Here is a 15837-nt window from a genome sequence, read left to right on the forward strand (position 1 = left end):
TCTTCAAATAAGTTCTAGAAATTGAAATTTCAACATATTGTAATAAGTATTAACATGATTTGTAATGTTATAAGTGTTTGTTGTAATGAATTTTGTGCTTTAATCAGCGTGTCTTGCCACTTGGAGTTTAATACAAAATATATACATGTACTTCTCAGGTTGATAGAGCCAGTGGATTTGGGGTTTGTTGTTTTTTTTTTTTTCTCTCTCCTTTTTGGATAGTATTTGTGATGTGAACTCAGGGTCTTGCACCTACTAGGCTGGCACATACTCCTTAGCTCCACCTTCTGCCTTATTTTTAGAGTATAGTCTTGGTTCTTACCTGGGCGAGAAAATTTCTAGAAAATAATATTAAGTACATTTTTCTTCTTGGCTTTTCTTACTTTTTTCCTTTTTAAACTATTATTATAAAGGTGATATACAGAAGGGTCATGGTTTCATAAGTCAGATAATGAATGCATTTCTTTTTGAACCTTGTCACCCCTTCCTTCACTCTCTCCCAGTTTTCCTTCCTGTCTCCACCCACAGGTATAGTTAATTTTCTTTTTTTCTTTCTTTTTTTGTTGATTGTGGAGCTTGAACTCAGGGCTGGGCACAGCACTGACCCTCAGCTCTTTTGCTCAAAGTTAGCACTCTGCCACTTTGAGCCATATAGACACTTCCGGTTTCTTGTTGGTTAATTGGAGATAAGAGTCTCACTGACTTTTCTGCCAGGACTGGCTTTGAACTGCGATCCTCAGATATCAGCCTCCTGAGTAGCTAGGATTGCAGTCATGAACCAGCAGTGCTTGGCTGCAGTTCATTTTCAACATAATGTCTAGTGAGTACCACTGCTACATTTGTTTGTCCATTCCTGTGCCTCCACTTATACTTCAAAAGACAGGTAAATTAATAAAACAAAAAGAGAACAAAAACAACAACAAAGAAAACCTTGTTTTAGTTTCCTGGAGTTTATTTCAGTACATAATATTTTATATGATCAGTGGTACACTGGTGTTTGTTTATCTATCTATCTATTTATTTATTTATTTTTGCCAGTCCTGGGCCTTGGACTCAGGGCCTGAGCACTGTCCCTGGCTTCTTTTTGCTCAAGGCTAGCACTCTGCCACTTGAGCCACAGCGCCCCTTCTGGCCGTTTTCTATATATGTGGTACTGGGGAATCAAACCCAGGGCTTCATGTATACAAGGCAAGCACTCTTGCCACTAGGCCATATTCCCAGCCCCGGTACACTGGTATTTTGTCTTTGTGTTCCTCTCCTAAGAGTATCCTTTTTTGGTCCCATTGTGTTTGAATGGCTTCAGTCCTGTATAATTTATCATGTCCTAGTGTATTTTAAATCTAGGTTCCGCATATGAAGTAAACTTGCCATTTGTCTCTCTGAACTTGGCTTCTCTCATTTCACATGATTTGTTCTAAGTCCATCCATTTCACTGCAAATGACATAGTATTATTCTTTCTAATGGCTGTGTAAAATTCCATTGTGTTTAAGTACTTCATTTTTTGATCCACTCATCTATTGTAGGGCATCTAGACTGTTCACACAACTTGGCTATTGTGAATAGTGCAGCACTGAACATGGATGTGCAAGTGTCATTATAGTATCCCCACTTAATGATATTCTGGGTAGATGCCCAGGAGTGGTATGGCTGGGTTGTAGGAGATCTATGTTTAATTTTTTGAGGAGCCTCCAAACTGCTGTCCAGAGTGGTTGTGTTAGTTTACATTTCTACCAACAGTGCAGTGTGGTTCCTTTTCCCCCACATCCCTGCCGACATTTGTTGTTCAAATTCACAATGTTGGCTGATCTTACTGGGGTGAGATGGAGTCTCAAAGTTGTTTTGATTTACATTTCTTCTGTGGCCAGTGATGTTGACCATTTCCTCATATGTTTGTTTGACATTCTTACCTCTTCTTCTGAGAAGTCTCTCCTGAGCTCCTTTGCTTATTTAGTAATTGGTTTATTAGCTTTGAGAGGGGATAATTTCTTGATCTTCTTGTTGGATACTAGTTAGGCCTTGTCAGATGTATTGCTGGTAAAGATATTCTCCCACTGTTTTGGCTATCTTTCTGGTTTAGGAACCATGTCATTTGCTGTGCAGAAACTTTTTTATTTTGGTGTAATCTCTTTTGTCACATCTCTCTCCTATCTGCTGGCCCCTGGACTTTTCAAAAAATTTACGCCTTTGCCAGTGTTTTTTCTACTTCTTGCCATAATTTCAAATTTTTTGGTATGGCATTGAAGTATTTGATCCTCTTTGAGTTGATATTAGTGCATGGTAACAAAACAGAGATCCACCTTTTAGTTTTCTGCATGTGGTTGCCCAGTTTTCCCAGTACCAATTATTGAACAGTCTTTATTTTTTCCACTGTAATCTTTGACTCCCTTATCAATTATCAGATAACTAGAAGTATGTGGTCTTTATTTCTGGGTCTGTTCCATGGATGTTCTGTTTTTGTGCATGGCTTTTCCTTTATATTTAGTTCTTGCCTTTGCTTTTTTAAATATAGATTTCGTAAAATGAACAAACGTCTGGTTCCCAGAAAACTCCTGAGTGCCTCCTTGGGTCAACTTAATGAGGTGGGCCTGCCTTCAGCAGCTATGCTTCCAGATGAAGGCGCAGTGGATCTTCCTAGCAGGAAACCCTCTGCTCTGCCAAATGGAATTGTATCATCAGGGAATGCAGTAACACAGCTGATTCCACGTGGGACAGATGCTAGCTATGATTCTAGTCTGAAGCCTGGAAAGATAGATCATCTGAGCAGTAGTGCTCCTGGATCCCCTCCTGACGTGTATGTCATTGTTCCTGAGCTTTAAAGTTGCTTCTTTATAAACATAAAGTAGAAGGAAGAAGAAATAATCTTTTGAAGGAGGGAAAAAGTGTAATTTTTGCCTTTATTTTGTTACCTTTTACTTTGATTTTGCTGATGAGTGATTTTTAAGAAACAGTTATTGTTGGTTTAAAAAAAAATCAGTCTTTGCAATTTTTCTCCTTTTTTTTTTTTTTTTTGTGTGGTTGTCATGGGCCTTGGACATAAGGCCTGGATGCTGGATGCTGTTCCTGAGCTGTTACTTTTGTTCAAGGCTAGCACTCTACCACTTGAGCCACAGGTCCACTTCTGACTTTTTGGTGGTTAACTGGAGCTCCTGCCTGGCCTGGATTTGAACTGCAGTCCTCAGATCTTAGCTTCTTGAGTAGCTAGGATTAGAGGCATGAGCCACTAGTGCTAATAATTGCAATTTTTGTAGAAAGGCTTGACTGACAGAATAAATTAGTTTCCAAAATAGTGGCAATATTTTTCACATGAAATTATTTATAAGTATTTTAACCAGGCACCAATAGCTCACACCTGTAATCCTAGGTCCTCAGGAGTCTGAGATCTGAGCATTGTTGTTCAAAGCCAGCCTGAGAAGAAAGGTCTCTGAGACTTTTATCTCCAGTTAATCACCAGAAAACTGGAAGTGAAACTGTGGCTCAAGTGATAGAGCATTATTCCTAAGCAAAATAGGTCAGAGACAGTGCAGAGGCCATGAGTTCAAATCCTAGGACCAGCCCACAAACTTATTTTAGAGAAATTAAGCTTACCTTGCATTATCTTGTTCCTTAGGCTGGAATCTGTCCCTAAGAGCATTTCTGCCTTACCTGTGAATCCACATCCTATACCCCCAAGAGGGCCAGCAGACTTGCCTCCCATGCCTATCACCAAACCACTTCAAATGGTACCACGAGGTTCTCAGTTATATCCAGCACAACAAGCAGATGTCTATTATCAGGATCCTCGAGGAGCTGCACCACCATTTGAACCAGCACCTTATCAGCAGGGTAATCAATCTTTCATTTATTTCATTTACATTTTTAGGAGGTATGAAAACTATGTACGTAAGAGTGCTAACTTACATAGTAGCTTCTTTTAAATAAATACAGTTTAATACTTTTGAAAAATAGACCCATTATCAGCAATTAATTAAATTGGTTTTTGCAGTATAAAATAAATTTCTTCATATATTTATTTATTTTTATGCCAGTCCTGGGCTTGAACTCAGAGCCTAGGCACCGTCCCTGAGTTTCTTTTGCTCAAAGCTAGCATTCCCACTTGAGCCACAGCACCAATTCCGCCTTTCTCTGTTTATGTGGTACTGAGGAATTGAACCTGGGGTTTCATGCATGCCAGGCAAGCTCTCTACCACTAAGCCACATTCCCAGCCCTCTTCATATATTTATCTAAATAATGTCACTTATCCAAGCCATGGAAATCTGCTGATTATATGTAGAATCTATTCTGACCAGAATTTTCTATGTGAATGAAAAAAATAAGAATTACTATGTAGTTGATACAAATTAAAATGCACAGGATATATTTTTTCTTTCTAATTATCATTAGTTTTCTAAGCCCTATAAATATATTAACAAAATGCTGCATGCCTTTTTTTTTTTTTTTTTTTTTTTTTTTTTTTGCTAGTCCTGGGACTTGGACTCAGGGCCTGAGCACTGCCCCTGGGTTCTTTTTGTTCAAGACTAGCACTCTACCACTTGAGCTACAGCACCACTTCTGGCCTTTTCTATATATGTGGTGCTGAGGAATTGAACCCAGGGCTTTGTGTATGGAAGGCAAACACTCTACCACTAGGCCATATTCCCAGCCCCCTTACATGCCTTTTAGAGAGCTTATAGTATAAACTCAATTTAATAACAAAGAATAGGGGGTATGTGGTGGTACACACTTGTAATCTCATCACTTGGATATCAAGTCTGACTGTTACATAGTCAAACACTCTCTTATATATAATATATAAATATGTGAAAGATTGACCAATTTTGATGGCTTAAGAAATTTAGTGCCTTAAGAAACTGACTGTGGGGCTCAAAAGAAATCATTGTAAACTTGAGGAATCAAAAAGACATCATGGAACCATATGTGGGAACACACTTCTGTAATCCTAGGACCTGGGAAAATGAGGCAGAAAGACTGCAGGTTCTAGGCCAGCCTATATAGTAAGAAAAATATTCCAAATAGAGGAATTGGGAGTAAAAAGATTAGCATCTAGAGTTGAGACGTTAAGAAGCTCTAATCACTGGCCACTGGTGCCTCATATCTGTAATTCTAGCTACTTAGGCAGATGAGATCTAGGGTTCAAGATTCAAAGCCAGCCCAGGCAGGAAAGTCAGTGAGACCCTTATCTCTATTTGGTCAACTACCCAAAAAGCTGGAAGTGGAGCGTAGCTCAAGTGGTAGAACATTGAGCCAAAAAAAAAGCCCCAGGGACAATGCCCATGCCCTGAGTTCAAACCCCAGGACCAGTACCCAAAAAAAGCTCTTAATCAATAATGAAGGTGTGATTATCCAAACCTGGATTAGGATGATGATAAAGAGGGGACTTAGAAAATATACAGACTCACAAAAATTAGCCAGATTTAATGTTAATACCATGTGTGGAGAGTGAAAGAATGCCCATGACTAAGGTTTTACATGTATAATTTATATGTAAAATAAACAATGATTTTTACTACCAGAGGCAATATAATTATCCATTATTTCTTAGTATGTTTATTGATTAAAGATATCTTCCATTTACCTTTGAGATGTCCAGTGTACAACACCACATCAGTTGCAGATAACAGCCAGTTGCAATAGTCAGTTGCAGATAACAGAAATTATTCTAGCTATATTAAGCAAAATGCAAGTGTAGGATTTGAGTAGTTAAAATATTAGACGTAGGGGCTGGGGATATAGCCTAGTGGCAAGAGTGCCTGCCTCGGATACACGAGGCCCTAGGTTCGATTCCCCAGCACCACATATACAGAAAACGGCCAGAAGCGGCGCTGTGGCTCAAGTGGCGGAGTGCTAGCCTTGAGCGGGAAGAAGCCAGGGACAGTGCTCAGGCCCTGAGTCCAAGGCCCAGGACTGGCCAAAAAAAAAAATATATATTAGACGTAAAAGTAGGTTTAAACTAGCTCTTTAGGAATGAGCATAAGAACAACACTATATAACTAGCCTAGGAGGGAATCCACTCCATTTAAGAAACAGAATTGGAAAACTTCTGTCCTGATAATCATATAAAATAATATTTTATGGTTTTGTTCTCTTTTCCTTTTGTATTGTTTGTTACTTTGTATTTGGGAGGGTAAGAGAAGGCATATAAAAGCCGGAACAGAGGTGAACAAATACAGTGGTGATACCAGAAAATGAACTAGATATCTTAAGGGTGGAGACAGGAAGGAAAGGTTGGGAGAGAGTGACAGAAGGGGAAAAATGGTTCAAAAGGAATTGTACCAGGCTGGGAATATGGCCTAGTGGTGCTTGCCTTGCATACATGAAGCCCTAGGTTCGATTCCTCAGCACCTCATATATAGAAAAGGCCAGAAGTGGTGCTGTGGCTTAAGTGGTAGGGTATTAGCTTTGAGCAAAAAAGAGGCCAGGGACAATGCTCAGGCTCTAAGTCCAAGCCCCAGAACTGGCAAAAAAAAAAAAAAAAAAAAAAAAAAAAGAATTGTACTGATTGTACTAGATTCATGTAACTCTAACCTCTCTGTATAGCAACTACATTAAAACAATTTTTTTAAAAAAGGAAAGAAAAGAAAACTTCTATCCTAACTGATGGTTCCATGCAGAATCTAGACATTGAAAAGCTACTGCCTTAAATGATCTCTTAAAAACTTTAGGACCAAATAGTAGTTACTAGATCTGCACTAGCAAAAGTGGACCTTTTGTGGGATTAAACGATGGGACCCTGCCTTGCAAGCGCAAGGCCCTGCGTTCAGTCCCCCATTCCACAAAAAAAAAAAAGGCCTTTTGTAGCCACATCTCTTCACATTTGATTCAGTTTTTAATCCAATTACTTCCGTAGAACTTGAATATCAAAAAATTATTGTGAGGCTTGGGAATGTAACTTAGTGGTAGAGTGCTTGCCTACCATGCATGATGAAGCCCTGGGTTTGATTCCTCAGCACCACATAAGCAGAAAAGGCCAGAAATGGTGCTGTGGCTCAAGTGGTGGAGTGCTAACAACCTTAAGCAAAAGAAGCTCAAGGACAGTACCCAGGCCCTGAGTTCAAGCCCCAGACTGGCAAAAAAAAAAAAAAAAAAAATACTGTGAAATACAATTTTTTTGTTTTCCAATGTCCACATTGCAATTAAACAATATAAAAGCCAATCTATTATGGCATATAAGTAGATTATTTTTCAGTTATTTTTAAAGTTCTTTTGGGGGGGAGGGAGGACAGGAGAGGGTAATTTGTGGTAGGGTTGCTGAGGATTGAACCCAGGCCATTGCCATGTTAGACAAGTACTCATCACTGACATATACCTTTCTCCCTAACAATGGCTTTTTCTTGTTTTATTTCTCATAAAGCTAACCTAACTATGTAAGGTAGAAGAAAGTTCTAAGAAAACATCTAGATTATTAATATTTCAGTGTTTCAGAATTTTAACAGGAAGAAAATAGAGGTTGGTTCATTGTTGTTTCTGGTTCTTTTATTGCACAGGTATGTACTATACTCCACCACCACAGTGTGTGTCCCGTTTTGTCCGACCTCCTCCATCTGCTCCTGAACCTGGTCCTCCCTACTTGGATCATTATTCACCCTACCTCCAAGATCGTGTCATAAACTCTCAGTATGGCACACAACCACAACAGTACCCACCTATGTATCCACCTCACTATGATAGCCGTCGAGTATATCCTGCTCAGTCTTATACAAGAGAGGAGATTTTCCGAGAAAGCCCTGTACCTATTGAGATTCCACCTGCAGCAGTACCATCCTATGTACCAGAATCCAGAGAAAGATACCAGCAGGTGGAGGGTTACTATCCAGTGGCTCCTCATCCAACCCAGATCAGACCTTCATACCCCAGAGTATGTTGTATTTTTTTCTTATTCCATAGACTTAATTTCTTATTGTGATTTCTTTTTTTTTTTTTTGCAGTAGTATAACATCTCTGTTTTATAGGAAAAAGTTTTGTTTTAAATATTTTCAAAATTTGAGTAGGTTGCTTTTTAAAATTACTAATGAAGAGGCTGGGGATATGGCCTAGTGGCAAGAGTGCTTGCCCCATATACATGAGGCCCTGGGTTCAATTCCCCAGCACCACATATATAGAAAATGGCCAGAAGTGGCGCCGTGACTCAAGTAGCAGAGTGGTAGCCTTGAGCAAAAAGAAGCCAGGGACAGTGCTCAGGCCCTGAGTCCAAGCCCCAGGACTGGCCAAGGAAAAAAACTACTAATGAAACCAGTTTGTGTAATTTATTTGGTTAGTTTTATTATGAATTTTATATCTCTTGAGAAAATGATGATTTCTAGCCAAGAAAAATAAACTGAAATTTACCTCTTTGGGAGATCTTGAATGTTTTGGTGTGCTTGTTTTTCATTTTGTTCTTTATTCTTATAAATCTTGATATTTTGAAATATTTAAGATAAGTAAACTTCTAATTTAAAATATATGCTTAATGAATTAATGTATTCTGAGAGTCTTTGTCAATTTTAACTTACCTTTCCAATTTCAGGAACCTCCATATAGTCGACTTCCTCCTCCTTCACAACCCCACCCTAGTCTGGATGAGCTACATCGCCGAAGAAAGGAAATAATGGCCCAACTTGAGGAAAGAAAAGTTATCTCTCCACCTCCTTTTGCACCTTCACCAACATTGCCTCCTGCATTCCATCAAGAGGAAGTAAGCAGTCATTATAAATTTTTGTGTTGTATTTACCTATTCTTAAGATGATGAATGTATTTTCCTATGTTTTCTTCCAAGGGCTATTTATTTTATTTCACATTCGGATCTACAATTCCTTTAGAACTAATTTTTTATATAGACTATATTAGGAGTTAAGGTTGATGTTTTTCCATAAGTACTCTGTACCATTTAATGATATGAACATCCTTTCTTCACTGTCCTACATCAGTCTCCCTTGTCATCATTATGTGACCATACTGAATATGGTGACAAATGTCTGCAATACTAGCTCTCAGGAGACTTAAGACTGGAGTATACTGAGTTCAAGGCCACCCTAAACTATGTAGTGAGGCCCTGCTTCAAAAACATTATTATTATTAGTTATTTATATATGTTTCTGGACTCTATTCTGTTTTATTGGTCTATTTCCATCTTTATACCAACATTCTCTTAATGTAGTTTTAACGTTTGACATACGTTGGTGTACATTTATTAAAAATTAACATGTTGGGGCCAGAGATGTAATTCATGTTTCTTGACATATGCACAATCCTGTATTTCATTGCAGCACCTTTAAGGAAGAAGGGGGAAGGATGAGGAGAGGGAGAGGGAAAAGGAAAGGGTGAGAAGAGAGTTTTGATTAGAATGCATTGAATCTCTAGATTGTACTAGTCAATATTGGTAGCCATTAGCTACATGTGGATATTGTGTGTATAAAATGTCCAAATTCAGATGTTCTATAAACATAAAATATATTCTAGATCCAAAGATTTAAAATCAAAGAAGTAAAATATTTCATTAATATTTTAATATATATGATATAAGGTTAAACAATTTTATTAAGATTAATTTCACTTGTTTTTAATGTTTGGCTAGAACATTTTAAATTACATCTATGGATCCATTGTATTCCCATTGGATAGTGTCACTTTAAATTAATGAGCGAAGTGATTACATATTTCTAGTATCAAGTGTCCTTGAATATGATGTACTCCTCAACCTATTTATTTAGATGATTAATAGTTTCTTGAAACTATTTTAAATGAGAATCTTTTTGAACTGTAGGCCTGGGCACTGTCCCTGAGCTCCTTTTGCTCAAGGCTATAATTCTCCCACTTGAGCCACATTGCCACTTCTGGCTTTTTCTAATTTAACTGGAGAGAAGAGTCTCATACACTTTCCTGCCTAGGCTGGCTTTGAACCATGATCCTCAGATCCAAGCCTCCTGAGTAGCTAGAATTACAGGGGTGAGCCACCAATGCCCAGCTTGAAATGTTATGTTCTATTTGTTATTAAGATAAGAAAAGTCTTGTTTGTTTTGGTGCTGGTATACCAGGGTTTGGACTCAGGGCTTCCCCACACTCAGTTTATTTGCTAATGACTGATGCTCTGTTATTTGAACCATACATTCTAGCTTTTTGCTAGTTAATTGGGGATGAAAGTCTCTCCGATTTGTCTGCATGAGCTAGCTTCAAACCACAATGCCTTCTGTGTCTCTAAGATTATAGGTGTGAGGCCACTGGCACCCAGCAGGCATCTTACTTTTTTACCTCATGAGTCAACCTACAGTTTCAAATTTATTCAATATATAAACTATTTGCTGGCTACAATGGTGCACTCTGGTAATCACAACAGAATGTCATGAAGACCTCAAGTGCAAAGCCATCCTAAGTTACATAGACAGAGATATGAGTAAAGATTTGGTATGTCATCACTTATTATAGAGAGCATATAAAATAGTTTTTAATGTTCTTGTTTTCTTGAGATGTTACTGAAAGACACATTGATTGAGGGCTGGGCTTAGTGGTAGAGTGCTTGCCTCACATGCATGAAGCCCTGGGTTCCATTCCTCAGCACCACATAAACACAAAAAGCCAAAAGTGGCACTGTGGCTCAAGATGTAGAGTGCTAGCCTTGAGCAAAAAGAAGCCAGGAGACAGTGCTCAGGCCCTGAGTCAAAGCCCCAGGACTGGCCAAAAAAAAAAAAAGAGAGAGAAAGAAAGAAACATTGATTGAATTTAGCAAAACTGTGGTCTGGTGCTTATTTGCTTATATATTGACTTCATCTGATATAATGATAAGAAATGAGCAAACCTTTCAAATCATAGCTTAAGTCATTAAAGGACAGTGAAATGTTGATTTTCTACCTGCCAGTAACAAAATCTGAAAGCTAAAATTATCATTCTTCACTTATACCTTTCATACTCTCCAAAATATGTTTTGACACTTAAAAGCCAAATAGCCATCATTATAATTCTTTAGTTTTATGTTTTAAGAATTTCTGTTTTCTCTGTCTTGTTATTAAGAGACCCATTTCTTATTTTATTACTTTGGGTTTTTTCCCCCATTTATAGTTTTTGGATGAAGAATTGAAGGTAGCTGGGAAATACAAAGGAAATGACTATAGCCAATACTCTCCTTGGTCATGTGATACCATCGGCTCCTACATTGGAACCAAAGATGCAAAACCCAAAGATGTTGTGGCAGCAGGGAGTGTGGAAATGATGGTATGTGTAATGGCTAATTTATAAATTAATACAGATTAAGATAAATGTGTATACATAGTTTAGGTTCTAATAATTAAGCTTTTCTTCAGGGTTTCATACCACAGTGTATACTCTACATTTGAATTGCATTAAATTATATATAGTTCTTTTTTCATTCAGATAGAAAATCTTTTCATATTACTTATATAGAGAAGAACATTTCTTATGTTTATAGTCATATATATAGTGATTTCCCAACAGTCACTTATAACACAACTTACATTATTTTATATAATTAATAAGATCTTAGATTTTTTCGCCAGGTAAACCAAAATCCTTTTTTACAGGTTTGAATTTGAAGTTGAAACAACAAAGGTGAATGTAGTAAGGATGTATTTCTTTTTCTTTTTCTTTTTCTTTCTTTTTTTTTTTTTTTTTTGCCAGACCTGGGGCTTGGACTCAGGGCTTGAACACTGTCCCTGGCTTCTTTTTGCTCAAGGCTAGCACTCTGCCACTTGAGCCACAGCGCTACTTCTGGCCTTTTCTATATATGTGGTGCTGAGGAATTGAACCCAGGGCTTCATGTATATGAGGTGAGCAATTTACCAGTAGGCCATAATTCCAGCCCCAAAATGTATTTCTTGAATCACACTTGATATCTGCTTAGCTTCAAATGAGCTATATAAAATGCTGAAATATATTGTACTTAAGGGTTTTGTTTGGTTGTTTTTTTTTCAGTCATGGGACTTAAACTTAGGGCCTGGGCGCTATCCCTGTTGTTCTTTTGCTCAAGGCTAGCACTCTAGTGCTTTGAGCCACAACTCCCCTTCCAGTTTTTAAGCAGTTAATTGGAGATAAGAGTCTCACAGGGACTTTTCTGACCAGGCTAGTTTCAAACCGTATTCCTCAGATCTGAGCCACCGGCACTCAGCTGGATTTTTGGTTTGGTTTGGTTTTTATTGTAAAGGTGATGTATAAAGGAGTTATAGTTACGTAAGTCAGGTAATGAGTACATTTCATTTTGAACAGTGTCACCTCTTTTTTTCTCCTAGTTTTCCCCTTCTGATCCTCTTCCTCTACAACTTGTATAATTCATTTTCAACATAGTGTCTAGTGACACTGCTGCATTAGTTCCTTTGCTCCCTCTTACCCTCTCAAAAACAGATAACTTATGTATAAGACAAAAAGTACAGAAATCAAAAACAGATAACTTATGTATAAGACAAAAAGTACAGAAATCAAAAACAGCAACAAAAGGGAGCAAGGGGAAGGTAAAATAACAACAACCTTGTTTCCATTTTCTTGGAGCTCATTTTGATAAACATTTTATATGATCATCTGCACATAGCTATTGAGCTTTTGTGATCCTCTCCTAAGAATATCCTCCTTTGGTCTCAGTGTGTAAATGTTGAATCCTGTTTAATTTATCATGTTCCAAGTGTAATTTTTTTTGTCTTTTACCATCCATTGTGTTTACTTGTAGATTTATAGGCACATTATAATTACTACAAATGAGGAAAAACATGCAAACCTATGTTTCTTCGGGTCTGGCTTACTTTGCTTAATATAATTTTTTCCAAGTCTTTCCATTTTCTTACAAATGGGATAATATCATGCTTTCTTTTTTATTATTTAAAAAAGTTATTATCCTTACATGATTGTACAAAGGGGTTTTAATTCAGCAAGTCAGATTTTGAGTACAATGCATCTTGCTTCTACCATTCATCATTCTCCCCCATTTCTCTGAACCCCACCCATCCCCATTTCATTTTTACCTACACCACTGACTATTATGCCTCAATTCTCACACCCTTCCTTTCTCCACTGGTCTACCTCCCTTCACTTGACTTTCCCTGCCCACTCCCTACAACACTTTTCAGCTTCCTCATATTCATTTTGTTCAACTCTAAGTTAGAATAATTCTTGAAACAATTCTTTCCCAAATTCCATGTGAATCACTCCTTATAGACTGGCCTTGAGCCTGAACTCCGTGCTTCAAGGCCCTTAAACATCAATAAAATCCTAGGGGAGGTGTGATGATTGTCAGTCTCCTCTCTTTCACCTCTGAAAGTGCCTTTTCTATTGTAAAAACTAAACTGAACTTGCATAACTGTTAGGATGTTGCTTGAATTCTCTTGCCAGATACAACAATCAAGTGTGAAGGTAGCTGTTCTGACCTCTGTGGACATTCTGCTTCTCCTCTCCTTCCCTTCTTTCTCCTCTTTATCCTTCTTTACTTTCTTTTTAGTTCATCTTCTGTCTTCCTGGATGCCGTGGGTCACTCGCTGTGCTCTGGGCACTTGTCTGTTTGGTCAGTAGGTTGGTTGCTTGCGAGGCACGTCTCTGAGCTTCCTCCTTGTCCTGCTGGCAGCGCCTTCCAAATCTCATGCTTTCTGATAAAAGCATAGCATTCTCTTGTGTGTATATAGACATTTTCTTGATCCATTTGTGCACTGAGGGGCATCTAGGCTGATTCCATATCTTGGCTATGGTACCCAATGCTGCAGTGAACATGGTTGTGCTAATAGCTTTAGTGTGGCCTGGTTTGTCATCACTTGGATAAATGCCTAGGAGTGGAAATGCTGGGTCATAGGGAAGCTCTGTTTAGTGTTTTGAGGAACCTACATATTGCTTTCCAGAGTGATTGAACAAGTTTACATTCTCACCAACAATGTAGTAGTAGTGTTTCCATTTTGCCACATCCCCACCGACATCTGTTATTGTTTTTTTTAATAATGGCCATTCTAACTAAGTGAGGTGGAACCTCAATGTTGTTTTGATTTGATTTGCATTTCTTTTATTGCCCGAGATGTTGGGCATTTCTTCATGTGTCTATTGGCCATTTTTATTCCTTCTGAGAAGTCTCTCTTTAAAAAATCTTTATCCCATTTATGAATTGTATTGTTGTTTTTGGGGGGATTTGCTTGGAGTGGTTTAATTTTATTTTTTATTTAATTTTTATTTTTATTCTATTCTTATTTATTTACTTATTTATTTATTTTTGCCAGTCCTGGGGATTGGACTCAGGGACTCAGGGCCTGAGCACTATCCCTGGCTTCTTTTTGCTCAAGGCTAGCACTCTGCCACTTGAGCCACAGCGCCACTTCTGGCCTTTTCTATATATGTGGTGCTGAGGAATCAAACACAGAGCTTCATGTATAGGAGGCAAGCACTCTTGCCACTAGGCTGTATTCCCAGCCTCCAGGTGGTTTAATTTTTTTAGCTCTTAAGTATATTTTACATATGAGGTCCTTTTCTGATGCATAGCTAGTAAAGATCTTCTCCCATTTTGTGGGCTTTCAATTTATCTTGCTAGCTATGTCCTTTGCCATGCAGAAACTCTTCAGTTGGATCCAGTCCCATTTACCCAGTCTTTCTTTGAGTTGTTGTAATTCTGGATCTTTACTTAGGAAGTTTTTAACTTGTTCCTAGGAGCCCTAATGATTCTCTTATCCCTTCCTGTAATATTTTCATGTTATCTGGCCTTACATGGATGTATTTGATCCATTTGGAATTGGGTCTGGTGCAGGGTAGGATATTAGGATCTAGCTTCAGTTTTCTGCACATGAATATCAGCACAATTTGTTGGAGAGGCTTTCTTCCACCCTGTGTTTTTGGCTTAGGTGGCTACAGGTCTGTTGGTTCCATTTTGGGTCTTCTATTCCATAGGTCCTCAGGCCTATTCTTGTCTCAGTACCAAACTGTTTTTATTCCTACAGCTTTGTAATTAAGTTTGAAGTTTGGTATTGATATTCTTCCAGTGCTGTTCTTCCTGCTAATGATTTTTTTTTTTTTTTTGCTATTTGGGACCTTTTATTATTCCATATGAATATTTGGGTTACTTTCTCTATATCACTGAAGATTTTGATGGGTATTGCTTTGAATTTGTAGATCGCTTTGGCAGTATTGCCATTTTCACGGTTAATTCTCCAATCCAGGAACATGGGAAGTTTTTTCTGTTTTCTTAAATCTGCTTTAATTTCTTTCTTTAGATTTTTAAAGTTTTCCTCATGTGAATTTCTAGAGTTTTTTGTTGTTGTTGTTGTTTTGTTTTTCGAAGCTATTGCAAATGCTTTCCTGATTTCAATCACATTGTTGGCTTACAGAAAAGCTACTGGTTTTTGTGAGTTAATTTTATACAATACTACTTTGCCAGACTTTCAGATCAGATCAAGTAACTTAAGTGAGGAATCTATAGGGTTCTTTAAATGTAAGATCATGTCATCTGCAAAGAGGGATAGTTTTACTATTCCTTTCCCTATTTGGGTCCCTTTTATGTTTTCTTTCTTGCCTTACTGCTCCTTTTCTGCACCACAATATCCTTCCCCAAACAAAAATGAAGGCATATATATCTGTGGTTTAAAACCTCTGATTTAAAGTCTATGAAATTGTAAGATTCTGTTTTGATTTTTGACTTTATGTTATGTCCTGTTGTGGTTTTAGATTTGAGTGCTTTTGTTTTCCTAAGTGTTATTTTAGATTGGCTCATATTGACTCTTACAGTTGAATTACTCAACAGTCACAAATATATCTAATCTCATCTCTTTCACCATAATTCTCTTCACCCCAATATAAAGGTGTATTTAGATAGGGGAATACCTACAATTGACAGCCTTCTTAGAGTAGGCAATATTAGTGTTTAGGGAGTCTGACAGATAAGACTCTCAACTTGGTTTTC

General features: G+C 37.8%; 1 protein-coding gene across 2 annotated transcripts in view; it reads left to right on the plus strand.

Annotated features, from left to right (window-relative positions):
• Rc3h1 (ring finger and CCCH-type domains 1) overlaps nt 1–15837 on the plus strand; it is an 87307-nt gene that overhangs the window by 58320 nt on the left and 13150 nt on the right. For both annotated transcript variants that reach the window (XM_048356462.1, XM_048356461.1), the window contains exons 10-14: nt 2511–2792; nt 3609–3823; nt 7484–7854; nt 8503–8670; nt 11028–11180. In XM_048356462.1, the coding sequence (XP_048212419.1) occupies nt 2511–2792; nt 3609–3823; nt 7484–7854; nt 8503–8670; nt 11028–11180 (1189 nt within the window). The remainder of the gene's footprint in view (nt 1–2510; nt 2793–3608; nt 3824–7483; nt 7855–8502; nt 8671–11027; nt 11181–15837) is intronic.

This window comes from Perognathus longimembris, chromosome 11 (genome assembly GCF_023159225.1).
Source record: "Perognathus longimembris pacificus isolate PPM17 chromosome 11, ASM2315922v1, whole genome shotgun sequence".
Lineage (NCBI taxonomy): Eukaryota > Metazoa > Chordata > Mammalia > Rodentia > Heteromyidae > Perognathus > Perognathus longimembris.